Source organism: Caenorhabditis remanei, chromosome I (assembly GCF_010183535.1).
Source record: "Caenorhabditis remanei strain PX506 chromosome I, whole genome shotgun sequence".
Taxonomy (NCBI): Eukaryota; Metazoa; Nematoda; class Chromadorea; order Rhabditida; family Rhabditidae; genus Caenorhabditis; species Caenorhabditis remanei.
The window spans coordinates 3,948,627-3,964,033 of NC_071328.1; the positions used below are offsets into that span (position 1 = coordinate 3,948,627).

At 37.4% G+C, this 15,407-nt stretch overlaps 5 protein-coding genes across 5 annotated transcripts; 2 read left to right on the forward strand and 3 right to left on the reverse strand.

The window, feature by feature from the left end:
• Positions 1-234: 234 nt before the first annotated feature.
• On the reverse strand, positions 235-1,117 carry GCK72_000584 (uncharacterized protein; the record flags this gene model as incomplete). The annotated part of the gene is made up of 5 exons (XM_053722569.1): positions 235-313; positions 364-500; positions 554-647; positions 692-925; positions 969-1,117. 5 exons carry the CDS (start codon positions 1,115-1,117, stop codon positions 235-237), a joined length of 693 nt encoding a protein of 230 aa, XP_053591214.1.
• A 4,311-nt stretch (positions 1,118-5,428) lies between these two features.
• GCK72_000585 (uncharacterized protein) lies at positions 5,429-6,750 on the reverse strand (the record flags this gene model as incomplete). The annotated part of the gene is made up of 5 exons (XM_053722570.1): positions 5,429-5,466; positions 5,559-5,741; positions 5,786-5,888; positions 6,459-6,651; positions 6,698-6,750. The coding sequence occupies 5 exons, from the start codon at positions 6,748-6,750 to the stop codon at positions 5,429-5,431; spliced, it is 570 nt and encodes a 189-aa protein (XP_053591215.1).
• A 1,457-nt stretch (positions 6,751-8,207) lies between these two features.
• GCK72_000586 (uncharacterized protein) lies at positions 8,208-8,519 on the reverse strand (the record flags this gene model as incomplete). Its single annotated transcript, XM_053722571.1, has 1 exon — positions 8,208-8,519. One exon carries the CDS (start codon positions 8,517-8,519, stop codon positions 8,208-8,210), a length of 312 nt encoding a protein of 103 aa, XP_053591216.1.
• Positions 8,520-8,760: 241 nt separating this feature from the next.
• GCK72_000587 (uncharacterized protein) lies at positions 8,761-9,171 on the forward strand (the record flags this gene model as incomplete). The annotated part of the gene is made up of 1 exon (XM_003109192.2): positions 8,761-9,171. The coding sequence occupies one exon, from the start codon at positions 8,761-8,763 to the stop codon at positions 9,169-9,171; it is 411 nt and encodes a 136-aa protein (XP_003109240.1).
• A 1,335-nt stretch (positions 9,172-10,506) lies between these two features.
• GCK72_000588 (uncharacterized protein) lies at positions 10,507-11,307 on the forward strand (the record flags this gene model as incomplete). Its single annotated transcript, XM_053722572.1, has 2 exons — positions 10,507-11,096; positions 11,145-11,307. The coding sequence occupies 2 exons, from the start codon at positions 10,507-10,509 to the stop codon at positions 11,305-11,307; spliced, it is 753 nt and encodes a 250-aa protein (XP_053591217.1).
• Between the last annotated feature and the right edge of the window lie 4,100 nt (positions 11,308-15,407).

Here is a 15,407-nt window from a genome sequence, read left to right on the forward strand (position 1 = left end):
ACATAATTCAAAATCAAAATTATCGGACGTAGTACGACAACTCTCAAAGTGAACTGTTTTGAATTAGGCCAGTTCTTTTCCGAATTATAAAACGGGCTCACATCGGACTCGACAATTCATTCGAAGTGTCCCCGTCGGCCCTGTTTTATCTGAAGGTGAGAAAGCTAGTCGGTTACACAAATCTTTAAAAAAATATTTATTACATTATTTATTAAATAACAATTATTTTGCCTTTTACATCTCAAACTTCCCACACCGTTCAAAAGTCGATGGGTATATGGTATTCATCTCATTGACATATCGACTGTATGCTCTGAAATATGATAATTATCTTTATTTTATATTTACTTTCTTTCCACTAACTTTTGCCTTCCATATTTCCGAGAATAGGCACTCACAGATTTCGAGTAATCTGTATCCTTCGTTTTGATGCCTTCATGAACATCAAACACGTGGGAAAGAAGGTTGAATGTGTAGTTTGCACGACATAAACTGTAGATCTGGTTTAATAATTTTATAGAAAAGATCTTATGAAAACTTGAATTCAACGAACCAATGACTGCATATCTCTGACTCTTGCCGGAAAATAATCCGCATTGTAGGGATCATTTCGGTGGAGAATCACTTGAACTTCCCAAACACTGCCTCTGAAAATGATTATGTTGTTTTAATTTGAGACTGGAATACTAACTGATAAGGAATTTCCCATGCACTAATTGTATCGGATGCATTGGAGACTTCGAACCAATACGAAATATTTGGGATTTGGTGTCCCACGAAGAAGTATCGATGGTGGAATTGAAATACTCTGAAAATCTTTTGTGAGATTCTTCTTTTTCTTTTCTCTCCGAACTTCTTGTTTTTCACAGCACTAAACAATTGTTTGTGATTGGTTGGAATAGTGGTATGGTTGCTTTCGAATCGTCTGAAAATTTTTTTTCCTAAAAGTATATTTTGATGTTATATACCGAACAACCAGAACTTTCTTACTCTTCCCGTCAATCATTTCATTCGAAATCTGTTTCACTTTCGTCGCGAATCCTTCACTCATTATCATATCGATATCCGCAATAAAATGAATATCTGATTTGGCTCCTCGTCTCGCAATGTTTCTCATCAGATTACTAGGATACAACTCGAATGATCCAGCTATCTCATTTCGATATTTGTTATGGCGTTTTCAATGTTAGTATCTCTTATGGCGTTTTCAATGTTAGTTTAGGCTCACGGTTTTTGTGAAATTCTTTGCAATCTTGGTGATGAGATGTTACATTAATGAGAGGGCAACTTTTTTGGAAAGGTGACAGACGGAAGGTAAAATGTGCTGTCATCTAAAATTTGAATTTCTGGGATGAAATTAGTAACCTCTGTACTTCTGGTTTAACGGATGTTTGAGAATTAACGGTTGTTGTCGGGAACCATTTCATTATCAGTTGTAAACGTGCAAGACCAGAATACTACGCTTATCAGTGTTTGCGGGCAAAATGATTTACGTATTGCACCCGTTAATTGAATAAACACCCGTTAAACCATAATGTACCGAAAATTCTTCCTATTGTAGTCAACTTTGCACGTATGTATCGAAATTCTGGCGAGGTAACTGACTTCTGAATGTCGAATAAGGTTACAGATTGAGAGGGTGCTCAGCTGGTTCAAGAGGTATCAGAGCTCAAAGCTAGCAGACAGAACAACCGCGTCTCCCTTCTCATTTTCAGATGCATATCGGAATTACTATAAAAGTTATCAAAAAACTGTCAACTACAAAAATTTAATAATCGGGATGCTTTACTCAAAATACAAACAGTTTGAATAATCCGAATAGTTTTACCATCGCTACACAAGCTCAAAGTTGACTTTTTTTTCCATCCCTTTTTTTTCCATCCCAATTCGACGGTTTTCTCTCAATCATTTCCATCATCTCTGGAGTACCATTATAAAAGGATCAAGACTCGCCTGTCTTGTCTTTTAGTCTTGGTGTGTTTCTTCTAACACTTTGATATGTTGCAACATATTTATTAAATAGTCGGTATAAGAGAGGTGCCAAGAGGCAACCTACTCCGACCGATGCGTATGCATAAAGTGAGGAAAAAGGCCGTTCGTACGGAAAGATAGTGGAAAGTGTAAACAAGAGGGGTCATTGGAGATAAATCATTCTGCGCGCTGGCAGGAACAGCAGAATAATAAAAGAATGACAGGAACGTATTTTGCCCTGTCACATCCCCGCTTCTTAGGAAAAGATGGTTCGTCCTCGAACCACAAAAATGATTGATGGAATTTTGAATTCGAGTTAGAACCATTTTCCCCCAAAAAGTATAACAATAGAACAATAACAAAACAAAGCTTAGCGGGTTCTCCCTCCTTTTCGAATAGCTACTTCGTCCCTGAAGCCTCATATCCCATGGAATGATATGAAAAATCTAGTTAGAAATAGTTACACGAAAAACCTTAACATCCAAAAGAATAAACACATGTACTAATATTCTATTACTAAACTTATAAACTAATACGTCGGAAAAAGTCATTCTCAATAACTGACACTCTAACTCGATTAGTGACAACGACAAAACACTAAGAATCTGAGATACAATAAAATCAAATGAAACTCGACAATACAAAATAGTGAAAATCAAACTAGGAATGTAACTCTCAAAAGGTGGACGCACAATTCATAAGTTAACAACGGACGGAGGTCCCAACTCAAAATCCATTGGTCTCAAAACTAATCCTACTCGATAATTACCTAGGTGTAGAGATGCCTTAACAATACACTAGAATAATTTCTTTAGGGTAACGCCTACTACTCAGTGGGTCAAGCTTTTCGATAATTGTTAATGAGAACATAACTTATGATTGCCAGTTGAGAAGTCAGCATCCGACGGTTGATATCACAGCATCCGCATTGGAGGTCAGCTTCCGGAAAATCGGCTTACAAATAATAGAAATAGGAATAGTAGAACGGCAAAACAGAAGGGAATAAATAGACGGTTCGGTACCCAGGTGTAGCGGTAATACTCGGGAGCACCGAGGAATATGAATCCTTGACCGAGAGTTCACGGATAACTACTGATTATAGGCGAATCAGTTGAAATCCTACTCTTAGGAACCTCCATATAAAAGGATCAAGACTCGCCTGTCTTGTCTTTTAGTCTTGGTGTGTTTCTTCTAACACTTTGATATGTTGCAACATATTTATTAAATAGTCGGTATAAGAGAGGTGCCAAGAGGCAACCTACTCCGACCGATGCGTATGCATAAAGTGAGGAAAAAGGCCGTTCGTACGGAAAGATAGTGGAAAGTGTAAACAAGAGGGGTCATTGGAGATAAATCATTCTGCGCGCTGGCAGGAACAGCAGAATAATAAAAGAATGACAGGAACGTATTTTGCCCTGTCACACCATGAACTGCAAGAGTGATCGGTTCGAGACCATCTTCTCGGAATCTGTTCAAAACGAAATCGATTACTTCCCAATCGGTATCCAACTCACGATTCAGATGCATCTAGGAAATTATATCCGATACAGTACTCCTCATTGTTCATTTCAGTTTGAATAATATATGTGTAAATATCAGTATCCGATCTCTCTCGGAGCAATTTCAATCCGTTCTGAATCAATTGAGGTGTAGTATAAATGAATGAAAGAGTGATTTACTCACTTCTCTAAACGAAATGTATTGAAATAATCCAACTACAACCAGAGCAATCAACCAAAATCCGCAGTGACTTGGTAGACATGTCGTCTGTAAGAAAAATCTAGAATTCGTCTTTCACTTCGTGTAGCCAATTGTCTGTAAACGCATTCTTTCGAAAGGTTGGAATCCATGCTAACCTTGGCTAACTGGGTATAAACCAATGAAAACAACGAGATATTAATGATTAATTTTTCTTGATATTTAAATTGAAATGAATGAACTATCAAAACTGAATAGTTTTGAAGCTAAATTTGGACAGAACCTAGCACTTGCTCCCAGACTCCTTGTCTGTAGTAACTTACAATTCTTCGAAACGCCATTTGAATTCCGAAAAACACCTATTTGTATCAAAAAATCAGTTTAATTGAAACAAAAAAGTCTCTGTCGAGAACTAGCTTCTAATTTATGGTAATATTGTTGATTATGAAGATGGAAAGCAATCGAAGTGCCAAAAGACTAATTTTGTATAAAGCAAGAAGCAATAAATTAGATAAGGTGTTTATTTATCGGTGTAATTGAAAAATGGAGATACGGGAAAGGAAGCGAAACACTCACGAAAACCGAGAATACAATGTTTAACAGAGGAGGAGCATATTGAAGAAGACGAGTGGTGTGGTTTGTTGCAGCAAGACATATGGGGCAGAGTGTTGAGAAATTCGGGACGGTAGATGATCGAGTCTGTTCACTAGATATCCCGCTTAACATAAGAATAGTGCAAGTGTACGCCCCAACGACGGCAACCGACGATTTACAGCAATATTTCTTGATTTTTTTAACGGAAATGGGTGAAATATCAAAAATGATTTGTTCTAAGGTTCAAGTTGGCCAGAACTTGACTTTAGGTACTCGCTCCCAGAGTCCGTGTCTGAAGAAACTTACAATTCTTCGAAATAGTACCGCCATTCGAATTCACCTCTTCGTGTTAAAAAGTCAGTTCAATTGAAATAAAAAGTCACTGTCGAGAGAACTAGCTTCTCAATTAAGAAGCGAAACAAATTATTGTATAGTAATAATTAATGGGAATACTGTTGAGCTTGAATGTGCAAAGTAAGCTTGAATGTGCAAAGCACCAGGAATAGTTCGAAGGAAGAAGAAATAAGCAAGAGAAGATTTTATGTTACTCAGCGGTGTATAAACTTTGAGATAAAAAAATTAGATAAGGTTTTATTTCATTTTTGTAATCGAAACATGGAGATTGGAATAGAAACACTCACAAAAACCGGTCATAAAATTTTTAACAGCGGAAGAAACTATTGAACAAGGCGAGTGTGGTTTGTGGTAGCAACACATATGGGGCAGAGTGTTAAGAAATTCAGGAGGTGATCGAGTCTGTTTGCTAGATATCCCGCTTAACATAAGGATGACGCAAATGTATGCCCCAAAAACAGCATCCTGTGCATAAACCATTGCAATCGGAGATTCAAGGTTCCTCTCACTGTCAGAATAGCACGATTTTACTATTACGCTCTACCGAAACTGGATAAAACAGTGTGGGAAAGTGAGAGACGCAGAGGAAAGAGAGGCATTTATGAGGAAGATTACGGTGGAACGCAGTTGTTGAAATCGTGCCGCGCTGATAAGGAACCGTACAGTTTGCACTGACCACACATCAATGAGTCCATGGTGTATTACTTCCCTTGATTGATCAATTTGACAAATTCCTGTTTTACGATTATCGCAATTTCTAGAATCTATTTGGTGATTTTCCAGATTACAAAATAGCCTCGTATCGGATTCGTCAGTATATTCGAAGTGTCTCCGTCGGATCTTTTTTATCTGAAAGTCAGACAGCTAGTGGGTTACACAAAAATCTTTTTTCCTAAAAGTATATTTTGATGTTATATACCGAACAACCAGAACTTTCTTACTTTTCCTGTCAATCATTTCATTCGAAATCTTTTTCACTTTCGTCGCGAATCCTTCACTCATTATCATATCGATATCCGCAATAAAATGAATATCTGATTTGGCTCCTCGTCTCGCAATGTTTCTCATCAGATTGATAGGATACAACTGGAATGATCCAGCTATCTCATTTCGATATTTGGAACCTGAAAGATCTCTTATGGCGTTTTCAATGTTAGTTTAGGCTCACGGTTTTTGAGAAATTCTTTGCAATCTTGGTGATGAGATGTTACATTAATGAGAGGGCAATTTCCTTGAAAAGGAGACACACGGAAGGCGAAATGTACTGTTACCTGGAATCATTCAAAAATGGAATCGAACTAATTGAAATTAGAGAACTTTTCTTATTTTTTTTAAGATTTCAGTAGACATTAGTCAACTTTGAATGTATGTATCGTTGCCACTGGCCGATATCTATTCTTCAATTTTACATTGACTGTACAGTACATAACTAGATCTTCATTATTGTAGTTGAACACATTTTCATAGCTTTTTTGGTTTTTGAGATATGCTAGCATACAGCGGTCAACGATTTCTGTGCCACCCTTCCGAGTGATTGCCTCCAAAGATGTACCGTAAATACTGTATTATAACGGAATGCCGTTATATTTTTCAACTACCTCCGAGAGAATTTTGTGGTTTCAGAAACTCATTAAAATTGAACGGAAAAACTATTTTGGACGTTCTATTTGCTTATCAAGAAGTTCCATATCACGATGTTTCTAATCAGAACCAAGAAAAAACACCGAGATAATCATAATCATGAATTGTGAGTATAGATGGGAAAATGTTTGCAGCGCCGAATAGTTCTGACATCACATGCTACGCACGCCCCAAAGTTGACTATTTTTCTACAAAGAAACCTTTCTCCTAAATTCTTGATCACATCGATGCACATCTGATGAATATTCTAAAGCTCTCTGTGAATGAAAATCAATAAATAATGCCAAAGATATGGGACCATCCCAATTCGCCGGTTTTTTCTCAATCGTTTCCATCATCTCTGGAGTACCATGAACTGGAAGAGTGATCGGTTCGAGACCATCTTCTCGGAATCTGTTCAAAACGAAGTCGATTACTTCCCAATCGGTATCCAACTCACGATTCAGATGCTTCTAGGAAATTATATCCGATACAGTACTCCTCATTGTTCATTTCAGTTTTAATAAAACGTGTGTAAATATCAGTATCCGATCTCTCTCGGAGCAATTTCAATCCGTTCTGAATCGATTGAGGTGTAGTATAAGTAATTGAAAGAGTGATTTACTCACTTCTCTAAACGAAATGTATTGAAATAATCCAACTACAACCAGAGCAATCAACCAAAATCCGCAGTGACTTGGTAGACATGTCGTCTGTAAAAGAAATTTTAAAGTCTTCTCTTAATTCTTGAACCGAATATTCATCATCTATTTTACCATTTTCGCTTCAACGGATAACCCCGAAGAAGCTGTTCCAAAAATTATTTTATTCAACGCATTCTTTCGAAAGGTTGGAATCAATGCTAACCTTGGTTAACTGGGTTAAAACCAACGAAAAGAGTGAGAAGAGCGCTCTCATACTACCTTGTGTACCGACGTTTCCCGGGTTCCGCCGCTCACTATGTTTTGTGTGCGCTGGGGCTCCGCCCATTTCGCGACTTCGATTTGCCTTGAAGCAAATGGACCTCTAGGATAAAATAAATATTTTTTTAGATATTCATGATTAATTTTTCTTGATCTTTAGATTAAAATGGATGAAATAGCAAAAATGATTAATTTTGTGGCTAAATTTAACCAAAACTTGAATTTATTACCAGATTCCTTATCTGAAGTAACTCACAATTCTCCGAAATACCGCCATTCGGCTTCCGAAAAAAAACCCCTTTTGGGTTAAAAAATAAGTTCAAAAAGGCAACTGTCAGAACTGGAGAATTAGCTTCTCGATTAAGAAGCGAAACTGATTTTTGTAGAGTTATAATTTATGATAATATTTTCAATTTCCCGTTGGCTTATATGATAATTAACTTGTATACAAGCCGCTGATGTAGCTAACTTTCGTGCTTTTAGTTTAGTTATTCGCTGGTATTCTCGTTTGTCAATTGTTTCATCTATTTTGATTCTCCGTGTCTGAAGTAACTTACAATTTTCCGAAATGGAACAGTCATTCGAAACCCGAAAAAACCCACTTTTTTTTAAATTATGAAAAAACATCTTTATAAAAAAAAAGGACTTCGTACGTGGATTTTATGTCACTTCTTCTAGATGACCTCACGAAACGTGGAAGTTCATGTTTTCTTTCAACGCGTAGTAGACTTTCAATAATTGGTGTTTTCCATTGCCAAGAAGCGTTCCCAGTAGTTCTCTAGCTTTTTTCGATGTATTTTGTGTTATTCACTCCTGAAATTTCCACTTTGCAGAAGTATGAATAATCTATTCATCTGCATCTGCTTCTGGCTTCGGTGAGTGGCAGCAGAATCTCGAAGCAATGAAAATAATCTGAAAGCATTAGCAAATATTTTAATTAAAAACAACAGTGACTTTATTTAATTGAGTTTGGATTATTGAGATTTGTGGCCCTAAAGAGGGCCGTTGGGTTCGGTATTTGTTTTGGAAAACGAAGGGATAATAAAATTATCCTCCGAATCCGTAGAGGGTTCTTCCTTGACGCTTCAAAGCGTAGACGACGTCCATGGCGGTAACGGTCTTTCTCTTGGCGTGCTCGCAGTAGGTGACGGCATCACGGATGACGTTCTCAAGGAAAACCTTGAGAACTCCACGGGTCTCTTCGTAGATGAGTCCCGAGATTCTCTTGACTCCTCCTCTTCTAGCGAGACGGCGAATAGCTGGCTTGGTGATTCCTTGGATGTTGTCACGAAGGACCTTGCGATGGCGCTTGGCACCTCCTTTTCCGAGACCTTTTCCTCCCTTTCCACGTCCGGACATTGTTGAGCGATTGATGAAGACTCACAAGTGAGATAAAGAATAACGAGCATAACGAGCGAGCTTTAAAGAGGCTGCGGTGGCGGGGCGGAGTCAAATTGCGCCACCCTGTGAGGACACATTCTTTTCTCTGCGTCTCTCACTAACTCCTCTTATTTTTCGCTCCGCCCCGCCACCACAGCCGGTATAAAAGGCGGAAAGGAGGTGGCGCTCATCACTGTCCAATCGGATACCACTCAACGCAATGGCTCGTACCAAGCAAACCGCCCGTAAATCGACCGGAGGAAAGGCCCCAAGAAAGCAATTGGCCACCAAAGCTGCCCGCAAATCGGCCCCAGCTGCTGGAGGAGTCAAGAAGCCACATCGTTATCGTCCAGGAACCGTCGCTCTCCGTGAGATCAGACGTTACCAAAAGTCCACCGAGCTCCTCATCCGCAAGTTGCCATTCCAGCGACTTGTTCGTGAGATCGCCCAGGACTTCAAGACCGATCTTCGATTCCAATCTTCCGCTGTCATGGCTCTTCAAGAGGCCGCTGAGGCTTACCTCGTCGGACTCTTCGAGGACACCAACTTGTGCGCCATCCACGCTAAGCGAGTCACCATCATGCCAAAGGATATCCAACTTGCCAGACGTATCCGAGGAGAGCGTGCTTAAGCGCGTTTCGCTTCAATCTTACCGAACCCAACGGCCCTCTTTAGGGCCACAAATATCCAAAATCCAACCATTTCTTGTTAAATAAAGTTACTTTCTTGTTTTATTTGCAGGTATTTTCAGGTTGATACTCTGACACCAAATGAAAAGAATAGTTTGTTCTCAATTCCATTGAAACGATTTCACTGCCGGTTTAATCGCATTCTTATTTTGAAACAACGTCATTTCCCATGTAATTCAGCCTATCAAAGGTAAGAAATTGTCATTTTGGAATGAAAGAAGTTCATCAACACTAGGTTGTGGCTGCATTCATGGCTATTGTCTTTGGAATACCTTGCTTCATTTCAATTCAAATTACTTGCAATAAAAAGAAGAATGAGATCGAAAAACCCAGTCCACCATTCGGAATGTCTCACTCGAAATCTCCGTTTTCCGAAGATGACCTCGAAATGGATACAACGCAAAGAGATGACGAAACCGATAGAGAAAAAGAGAGAAATTTGAAAAAAGAAATGAGAAGAAATAGTGATAAAGAAGACAAATCTAACTCTAAAAATGAAAGTTTGAAATCGAAAACGTTAAAAAGTGAGAAATCGAGTGGAAAAGAAGACGGAGAAACTTATGCTGAAATAAAACTAAACTCAAGTAAAATAATGAGAAAATGATATGAAACTGTAGCTTTTTGATGAGTTTAGTGCCAGTTTGTTCTTTTTATCTTGATAATGCAATATCTCGAAGAATTCAGACGAGTCTCTGGAAGTCTCGGCAACTTTGACAGACGTGACCTGCTATTTTCCCAGATCATCTTAACCGACGTTTCCTCGTTTTCCCAGTGTACCATCTGCGTATTCATCTTGCGTTGTCTTGACGCATACACAGAATTCTGAGTTATCGATCCGTACTGCCCGCTCTCCGCCATTCTCCACTATTATTCTGTCAAATTGAGGAAACATTTTCTTGTTTTTCAGCTCTTCTCACACACGATGAAACTGTTATCATTCCCGTACCTCGTATATCTTCGAATAATAATTTCAATGAATCCGATCGAAGTGCTTTCTCTCTCATTTTGTTCAAAAAAATCAAGAGAAAGAATCAAACAGATACGTTTTCATATTGATTATGCCACGATTTCCACAGAACTTGTCAAACCGAAATCACTGTCTTTTATATTACGACTTTTGTCTTCAACTCGACATATCACGATTCCTTTCCAGCTTGCTCCCCGTTGGGCTCGGTGTGAGGGGAGAAGGTTTACAGGGATTATTGATGGAGTCAAACACTATTTTAGGTATGTTTCAATGTCACAAAGTGACAAAATTGGTTAAATTATTCAGATCCATGGATGACGACGACGGTACCGTTTTGTATAGTGATATCAAGAAAAGTGGATTTCAAATAACCAATTATATTTTGGATTTATTACATGAAAAACTGGAAACTCTTAAGATGGACTTCAATTTGATTGATGATTGGAAAGGATTTCTAGCTGAACGATGTCTCAAATCAGTTCCCAGAATAGAAATTCTTTCTAAAACTGTCTCTTCTGAAAAACTGTCCTCCTTATTCAACAATATTGAAAATCAACTTCGCCATGTTCATATTCACTCAAAAGTTGAAGGACCAGTGTCTACAAGTCTGAACATTTTTCGATCTGATGTATTAATCTTTTACGAGACTAGTTGGATTACAAGAGAACACTTACTTGGCTTCAATGGAAAATACTTGTGTTTCATCAATCCTACTTTCGGTGTTGAAGAAATAATAGAATTCATAAAACACTGGAAAAACGGGAATAATACAACATTCGTAGCACTCTTGACGGTAGAGGTACCTCAAGAATTTATGGACAGAGGTCGTTTTATTTCCGAGTTTGATGCGAAGCCATGGGATCCTACGAAAAGAGAAAAATGTTTCATTTATGAGAAAGAGTGAGATAACTCCTTTTCGAATCGGCTATAATAATCGTTTTATTGCAGAATCACTGATAAACAAAACGTTGTTGCCGACTTATCGAAAGGATTAGATTTCGAGAGAGATGATGGATTACTAGCAACTATTAAAATCAGACCAAGTCGCAACGTACGTCATCATCGATTTCAGTTTTTTGTATGGCACAAGCGATTCACTACTTCTGAATGAAGAACAAAACTTGAGAGGTCGTTTTTTTTTTCAAAGTCGTTTTCTATTTCAATTGTACCTTTATTTTGATTTTGTATAAAAACATTTCCTTGAGAATCCTACCGAACCCAACGGCCCTCTTTAGGGCCACAAATATCCAAAGTCCAATCTTGTTGAATAAAGTTACTTTTTTGTTTTATTTGCAGGGTTTTCAGATCTTCCATGGAACAGAATAAACAACGAAACTATTTCTCTGTCCTAATCGTATTTTTTGTTTCAATAGACTTCACTTTCTTCAGTGAATCCGTCTGTGGGAAGATCTTCATGACATAGCCTCGTCTTCCCAGTGTGTCTGAGTTTTCATTGTGCGTCGTCTCGATTCGTACACAGAATTCTCAGTTATCGATCCATACTGTCCGCTCTCCGCCCTTCTTCACTATTATTCTGTCGAATTGAGGAAACATTTTCTTGTTTTTCAGCTCTTCTCACACACGATGAAACTGTTATCATTCCCGTACATCGTATATCTTCGAATAATAATTATTGTTTCCATTCGCTGGAAATAGTTGTTAAACGATCTGCTTAAGCACACCATCCAATCATCTTAACTTTCAGCTCGATTCCCTGGCACGATGAAATTATTCAATCTTCCGTTCCTTGCATACTCTCGAATCATCACTTTAATGAATCCGATCGAAATGATTTCCCTCTCATTCTGTTCGAAAACATCGAGAGAAAGAATCAAACAGATGCACTTTCATGTTCCTTTCCTAGGAATTTCTACAAAAGCTAACAAACGGAAAGCTCCGGTGTTTCAATTACAAATTACGGGATATCGACACTTATCGATTCCATTCGAAACTGCTCCACGTACGTCTAGGTGTAAAGGCCGAAGATTTACAGGGACTGCAGATGGAGTCAAACACTATTTTAGGTATGTTTCACTGTCTCAAAATGACAAAAATAGTTAAATTATTCAGATGCATTGAGGGCATGACTGGCACTGTTTTGTTTAGTAATATCCCGAAGAGTTATTTCAAAATAACCAATTACATGTTGGATTTAGTGCGAGCAAGTTTGTGTTTTCTGGAGTTAGATTTGAATGTGATCGATGATATGAAAGGATTCATAACTGAACCATGTATGAAATCAGTTTCCGTAATAGAAATTCTTTCTGAAACTGTTACCGCTGAGAAGCTGTCCATCTTCTTCAATAACATAGATAATCCGGTTAAAACAGTTCATATTCACTCTAAAGTTGAAGGACAAGTGTCTACAAGTATGAACATCTTTCAAACTGAAATATTAGTTTTTTACGAGAGTAGTTGGATTACAAGAGAACATTTACTTGGATTCAATGGAAACATTTTGTGTCTCGAAAAACCTCCTTTTGATATTGAAATTGTTATTGAATTCATAAAACAATGGAGAAACGGAAATAATACAGAATTCATAGCACTCTTGATGACAGAGGTACCTCAAAAAGTTATGGATAAGGATCGTTTTATTTCTGAATTTAACGCAAAACCATGGGATCCAGCGAAAAGAGAAAAATGTTATATTTATGGAAAAGAGTGAGTTAGCTCCACTTTAAACAGGCAACAATAGTCGTTTTATTGCAGAATTACTGGCGTACAAGACATTACTAGCGACTTATCAGAAGGATTCGATTTTGAGAGAGATGATGGATTACTAGCAACTATCTTAGTCAGCCCACCTGGCTTATTTCAATTTTTTGTGTGGCACAAGAGATTCAGTGTTGCAAAATAGAACTAGTCAAAATATGCATGTAATTTAATAATTTGTCAATGCTGACTTCATCTAATTCTCTGGTAATAAAGCATGATGTTTTAAGCTTCTTATATATCCTGTTTTTCATGTTACAACGGATCTTCTGGTTATAAAGAAATCTGTCATTTTACAGATTTCAATGAATAGAATGAATAAAGTTTTAGAACAAGAAAATAGATCTCGTTCTCTCTCTCTAATTCTATAAGTATTCTACAGTATATTTGAAAATTATTGGGGTTTATTTTCATAACCTAATGGAAAACCTTTTCATAGTTTTAACTTGGATTACAGCAGGTTCAGAAGCGAATTGATCGGTTGTGAAACGTCTGGTTGCTAAATGTCCGTTTCAATAGGAACAGTTCCTAATTGTCTGGTTTTGAAATATAGTCGGAATTTTTCAGTTTGGTGGTCTCGATTAATGCATCTCCTTTTTTAAACTCTTTCTCTAGCTGGAAGACACAAAATAGTCTTATGAATAATAGAAGTTGCTAGTCCTCTTCCAAACAGCTGTCCCAACTTCTTGAGCAATACGTTTGCTATGTCGGTTTTTTGTGTATTCGGTAAATAACATTCTCTATTATTAAGCAGTGAGCAACTTTCTGAGATTCAGATGCCAATCGAATTCACAGCTTGTTTAAAGATATCTACCATCTCCTGACAATCTATTATATTCCTGATTTCCCAGAATACACTCCTTGTGTGTTCTCTTCCTAGGCCCTGTGTTGCCAATCGGACTCGTCTCGACTCGTATATACACAGAATTCTCTATTATTGATTCACACACACTCTACTTCTCTCGATTCCTTTCTCCCCTAATGAATTTGTTTTGAAGGACTGTTCTCAGAAGTGTGCGATGTATTATAACAAATCTAAGTGACCAGATTTCTGAAATCCAATTAAATTATTCTGAATCCTCTTTGAATGCCCTCTTTTCTCTGTATAGCTCAGTGTGCAACCGATCCATATAGATGATATAAATGTTCTCTTGCGTTGAAAATTCTATACTAATCTATCAACTCAATTTTCAGGGCACTTCCTTGACACGATGAAATTATTCAGTCTCCCGTACCTTGCATACTCTCGAATCATCACTTCAATGAATCCGATCGAAGTGATTTCTCTCTCATTTTGTTCGAAAAAGTCAAGAGAAAGAATCAAGCAGATACGTTTTCATATTGATTATGCCACGATTTCCACAGAAATTCACAAACCGAAATCACCGACTCTTCAATTACAATTTTCGCCTTCAACTCGATATATACTGATTCCATTCCAACGGGCTCCACGTTGGGCTCGATGTGAGGGAAGAAGGTTTACAGGGACTATAGATGGAGTCAAACACTATTTCAGGTATGTCTCAATGTCTCAAAGTGACAAAACTAGTTAAATTATTCAGATGCATGGGTGGCGACGACGCTACAGTTTTGTACAGTGATATCCAGAACAGTGGATTTCAAATAGCCAGTTACATTTTGGATTTATTACATGAAAAACTTCAATATCTTAAGATAGACTTGAATGTGGTCGATGATTTGAAAGGATTCATAACTGAACCATGCATGAAATCAGTTTTAAGAATGGAAGTTGTTTCTGAAACTGTTACTTCTGAGAAGCTGTCCATCTTCTTCAATAATATAGAGAATCCGGCTAAAAACGTTCATATTCACTCTAAAGTTGAGGGACGAGTAAACCCAAATTTGATTATTTTCCGATCCGACATGCTAATCATATACGAAACTAATTGGATTACAAGAGAACATTTACTTGGATTCAATGGAAAATACTTGTGTTTCATCAATCCTACTTTTGGCGTTGAAGGAGTAATAGAATTCATAAAACAATGGAGAAACGGAAATAATACGAAATTCGCAATACTCAAAATGGCAGAGGTACCTCAAAAATTTATGAACAGAGATCGTTTTATTTACGAATTTAATGCAAAACCATGGGATCCTACGAAAAGAGAAAAGTGTTACATTTACGATAAAGAGTGAGTTAACTCATTTTTAAACCTTCCAGAACAAATCTCTTCTTTGCAGAATCACACAAGACATTGTTGCCGACTTATCGGAAGGATTAGACTTTGAGAGAGATGATGGATTACTGGCAACTATTAATATCAGACCACATGGTGCTTTATTTCAGTTTTTTGTGTGGCACAAACGATTTACTGTTACAGAATAGAACGAATCAAAATATGCATGTTATTTTATAATTATTCAATGCTGACTTCATCTAAATAATTATCTAGTAATAAAGCATGATGTTTTGAGGTTCTTATGTACGAAATCTGTCAATTTACAGATTTCAATGAATAGAATGAATAAAGT